The sequence below is a fragment of the Adiantum capillus-veneris genome, chromosome 4, assembly GCF_014529385.1.
Source record: "Adiantum capillus-veneris isolate H3 chromosome 4, ASM1452938v2, whole genome shotgun sequence".
In the NCBI taxonomy this organism is placed as follows: domain Eukaryota; kingdom Viridiplantae; phylum Streptophyta; class Polypodiopsida; order Polypodiales; family Pteridaceae; genus Adiantum; species Adiantum capillus-veneris.
This window is the reverse complement of record NC_140934.1, coordinates 21,956,907-21,961,937: the sequence shown is the minus strand read 5'-3', so window position 1 is coordinate 21,961,937 and position 5,031 is coordinate 21,956,907. Positions and strand designations below refer to the sequence as shown.

The window sequence follows — 5,031 nt, the reverse complement described above, 5'->3', positions numbered from 1 at the left end:
TCCATTCAATTTAATAATTTTTATACTATGGTTTGTACTATGCTTTATTGATTCAAATGCTTCTTCCTTTCACTCTTTGTTCTGTCGCCGTCCAATGTTCACACAAGATGGCGGAAAAAAATCGAGTGACTTTTTCTTCCACCCTCTATGTGAACAAATGGGTGGTGAAAGTGTGCATTGTGTAACTCTACCACCCGGAAAAGCAACTTTTGGAGCCTCTCTTCCGTCTCCTCAATGTGAACCCAGCCTTACCTTCGGACTCACTTGAGTTCAATACAATGCGGCTAACCAAGTACTCTAGTTGAATAATAGAAAAGCATTAATAAGCGATGAAGGTATGCATGAATGGCAAGATGTTCATGCACCAGTAATGAATTTTTGTGCTGTGGGGAAAGGCACCACCTGGAACGTGGTGGGCGGGCCTCGTCACTAAATGACACCTCCCCAAGGAGGTGGGATCAATGGCCCACAATAGGCGTCGCGAGGCGGGTGCAATTCGGGCCGTCCGATCGACATTTAAACTAGGTGTGAACTAAGCGTGAACTCGGAGATATGTGCACCACACCAAATTTGGTGTGAACTCGACATGAACACGATGTGAACTAGGTGTGAACTGGGGAGGGCCTGCACACCACACCAAATTTAGTGTGAACTCAGTACGAACTAGGTGTAAACTTGTCCGCGACGTCGTGATCTATAAACTTATCCCACACACACCTTTCAACGAGTGCGCGTTAGCCTAGTGGTTAGAGTCAATCCCGTGGGGGAGAGGATAATGGATTCAAGTCCCGGATTCGAAAAAGTGAGAATCTTTTGCATTTCGTAAACAATCCAACGGTCACGATCAACCGGTGATCCGGAGCCATTGATCCCACCTCCATTTGGAGGTGTCAATTAGTGACGAGGGTGAGCGAAGGTTCGCGTTCCAACTTTCAAAATGGTGGTGGTCGTGGGGAAGAGGGCTGCTAGGCTATAGAATCGTTGAGACAGCAACGAGGTTGCCGGCTTACGATGGCTAGTTTGTGGGTCAACATTACGCGCTTTGATGCGCACAGAACACACACACACACACACACACACACACACACACACACACAGAGACACCCCGAGAAGAGAGAGAGAGAGAGAGAGAGAGAGAGAGAGATCCTTTCGACAGTTCACCATCGCTTCTCATCAGCTAAGTCATATTCCAGGCAGATCGCAGCTTAATCAACACCAGGACATACACCCAAGAGGATTGCAGTAAATCTCTCCTTGCGGGTCGCTCTTATCTTTCCCTCTACCATGGTATGGACCGTCAACATCGTCGACTGCCTGCAAAAGCGATTGTGGGGATCTTGTTTGGAGTTATCGTTGGTCTTGCCTTTGTCTCTGGATGTGTATTACTGTATGTGAGGCGTAGACATAGACAGGCTCATTCACGGCGCACATTGCCGACCGGTGGCGGGCTACATGGAGATGCAAGTATGTACTCCTGTGAGTCAAAACAGCCCTTGCATCCTTACTCAGGAGTTTTTAGCATTTTCTCGTTTTGGGGGAAGAGCATGCTGGATGATTCATCGTCGTCGTCGTCGTCTTCATCCCTAGTAGAAAGAGTGTCAAGGTTCACATACAAGTAAGTACGGCTTTTCAGCTTCTTTTGTATCTGCAGATTGCGAGTCTACACTATGCTAATTGACCTTGCATAACAGAGAGCTGCAAAAGGCAACCAAGGATTTTACGAGCTTGTTAGGCCGCGGTGCCTTTGGGCCTGTTTACAAAGCGACTCTTTTGAACAAATCCATCATTGCTGTGAAAGTCCTTGCAGACAACTCTAAACAAGGGGAGAAAGAATTTCAGAATGAGGTGAAGATATCATTACTTTGACTTAAGCCTGTAGGTCATGGCATATTTTATTCCAAGAATGGCCTTTTAGTGTTGCAAGTGTCTCCTTTTCGTGTATCGGTGTCTCTACATCGGCAGAAAGCTAGCGGCCTGTGAGTGTGAGCCGGGAGCTAGATGCTTAGAGTTTAACTCTTGCCTCAATAAAAAACACATTAGCTTAAAAAAAATAAAAATTGAATTTTTCACATTGGCTTGTAAATGGCAATTAAGATGTGTGCTAGCAAGAGTTATGATACTAACATCTATTAATCATCCTCATGTGGAATGCGCAATAGAAATGAAAATGCATGTACCACCTAGCTTACCCATTTCTGGCCCTGGCTCCAATATTCACTTGTGCTATGGCAGGTACTTCTTTTAGGAAGACTGCACCATAAGAACTTGTTGAGCCTTGTTGGATTTTGTTCAGAAGGGGGCCATCGAATTCTGGCCTTCGACTACATGACAAACGGAAGTTTAGCAGCGAGGCTGCATGGTAAGTGTGTTTTCCTTGCCATTGTGTTGATCAATTGACGACCTACATTGAAATTTTATTTTATCCACTTGAAGAGCCTTGAAAAGTGTTCAGGGTTTGTAGTTAAGCTTGTTCAGGGTGAGTGTATATGTGTCTCGATGCTGCAGATGAGCAATATGAACCACTCACTTGGATACAAAGAGTCTCCATCGCGCAAGATGTGGCAAGGGGCATTGAATACCTTCATGATGGGGTAACTGGAGATCATAAGCCACACTATGCTTTCCTCACTTTTAAGGTTCGCCTCATTACTCTTAAGAGTTTTGGGTTGTTGCAGGCAGTTCCCCCGGTGATTCATAGAGATATCAAAGCTTCCAATATTTTACTGGACTCCTACATGGTTGCAAGGGTAGACACTCTGCCTACTTCAAATTTTCCAGAGAGCTGATCCAAATTTTAGGAGTCATTCATTATTGACAGATATTGGAATCATAGTTTTTCCATACGTCAACGTCAGACCAGATGGATGACACTTAAAACAATACAGAGGAGCACAAAACCATAAAATGCAGTGAAACTCCATATAAATTTTATAATCTGGGCAAAGAGCAAAATGAGGGGCCCAAAATACGGAGCCTCAAGGCAGTAAGCCCGAAAAATTCAATCATACTTCAGTCGGACTCAGACCCGTCCAGACAAAAACTATGATTGGAATCAAGGATTAGTCTGATTTCGGCCCTATGTTCTTCACACCTTTCACCATCTCTATCTCAAAAACAGTCAAGAAAGTGACATGTGAAGAACTAGGAATTATTGTAGTTGGAAACGCCGCCGAGTATGTCACAGTGCTGTGTTTTTATATGTGCAGGTGGCAGACTTTGGGCTTTCAAAAGAGGCTGATCATGACATGCCAGCATCTGGCATAAGAGGCACCTATGGCTACGTTGACCCAGAATACGTGAACACAAACACACTTACTTACAAGAGTGATGTTTACAGCTTTGGGGTCCTTTTGTTTGAGCTGCTAGCAGGAACAAGCCCTGAAGAAGGCCTAATGGAGTATGTTGAAGTGGTAGAGTTTCAGCCCTTATTTTGATTGCGGTGTCGGTTGTGGTCATGTTTGCTTTTACATGACCTTGTCTGAATTATGTAGATTTTGATGAGCAACGGAGGGAGAGAGATATGGCTTCAAATCTTGGATCCTAGGCTGAAAGGGAACTGTGATCTTAAAGAGCTTGGGGATATTGCTCTGATTGCGACCAAGTGCACAGAAATCGAAGCTCGAAAACGGCCAAAAATGCGAGAAGTGGTCCAAGCACTCGCAAGATTTGGCAGGAGTGAAAGCACAAGGCTGGATGTTCTCAATTTGCCCTCGTTTAAACGTTTTGAGAGGAAGGAGCGAGCTGATAGAGGCATGATGGGCAGAGTCTCTAGCATGGCGGAAGCTCGAGGATGAGGTGCAAATTTTTTGAAGGTTGTGCTGCTTTTCAGTGCGTGGTTCATTGCATAGTGCAGTTCTTTGCCTATGGAGATCTTGCATCATATTGCATAGTGCAGCTGCTTGCCTTCTTTGCCTATGGAGATCTTGCATCATATTGCAGAAAGCAGTGATCTTGAAACACCCATCACATATACTCACTTCTGTCATCGACTCCCGTTTTACATGAGGTTCCTAGCTTACAAACCTATTGAGCATGACAAACAAGAACAAGATGCGTCGAATTTCTTGTATTATATTGTAGCAGAATCCCAAATGTAGCTAATAGGTGAGTACCTCCTTTTTTGTGTTTGGGGCAATTCGGAGCATGAGACCTTTTCCTTGCATTGTAGCATCCTCTTTACATCGTGATTTTATCTATGCGAAATGCACTATCGGAAGCAACCCAATGATTAAATTTGTAGCCGAATTCCCAGAGTTTGTTTGGACGTTGAATGTTTCTTGATATTGTTGTGATGCTCACAATTTATTGACATGCTCATCTTATCATGGGGGTGTGTATTTGTACTCTCTTGATTAAGGTGTCATTTACTTCTTGATGCGTGCTCCGGAAAGCCATGTAGATGTCGAGCCTTGGACTCCCCTATCTCGGCAATGCTGCTTCCAGCAGAGTTTGGTATCGCCAGTAAGTCTTTGCGAGCATGTAGATACTAGCGAAGGGGATACAGTTTGAGCAAACCAAGGTGTTAAGGTAGTTTGTGTGGGTCTAATAACACTTAGGGAGCTTAGACCTGCAGGTTGCTTCCTGCTGCTCCACCCATCTCTGTGTACTTTTCTTTCTCTTCTCCTCTCCGCTCGGATGTGTGCTGTGTTCTGCTGGTACCAGAGCTTGTATTTTCTGATCCTCAATTGTACTAGCCGAAGATCCCAGGAGCTTGATCGGGAAAGGGATCTGAGCAGAGAGTTCTGAGCCTTGATTGTATGCTCTCTGTGGTTCAGGAAATGTATGGTCTGAGTGTGGGCAGTGGTGCTCAGACTGTCAATGTATCCCCCCCTTGTGAGTTACAGGCCAAACACGGTGTTAGTCAAAACGACTCATATTAAGGTCAAAACTCCGTTTCAAGGGCAGCATGTGGACAGACTCATATTGTGCAGGTTGGTTTTTGAAGCACTCAGTGAGTTAGCAGGCAGCACCAAGTGAATACCACCGACAGTGCTACCATTTTTTTGTCAGGAAATTGATTGAACTCAGTGC

At 44.7% G+C, this 5,031-nt stretch overlaps 1 protein-coding gene across 2 annotated transcripts; it reads left to right on the top strand.

The window, feature by feature from the left end:
* Positions 1–937: 937 nt before the first annotated feature.
* LOC147458851 (calcium/calmodulin-regulated receptor-like kinase 1) lies at positions 938–4,245 on the top strand. 2 transcript variants are annotated; one of them, XM_086510272.1, is made up of 7 exons: positions 939–1,615; positions 1,692–1,845; positions 2,233–2,359; positions 2,506–2,591; positions 2,676–2,747; positions 3,207–3,410; positions 3,492–4,245. In XM_086510272.1, the coding sequence occupies exons 1-7, from the start codon at positions 1,290–1,292 to the stop codon at positions 3,792–3,794; spliced, it is 1,272 nt and encodes a 423-aa protein (XP_086366398.1). In that variant the 5' UTR covers positions 939–1,289; the 3' UTR covers positions 3,795–4,245. The 2 variants fall into 2 exon arrangements, with proteins under 2 accessions (XP_086366399.1, XP_086366398.1); XM_086510273.1 differs by lacking the exon at positions 2,676–2,747 and having other exon boundaries at positions 938–1,615; positions 2,506–2,636.
* Positions 4,246–5,031: the final 786 nt, after the last annotated feature.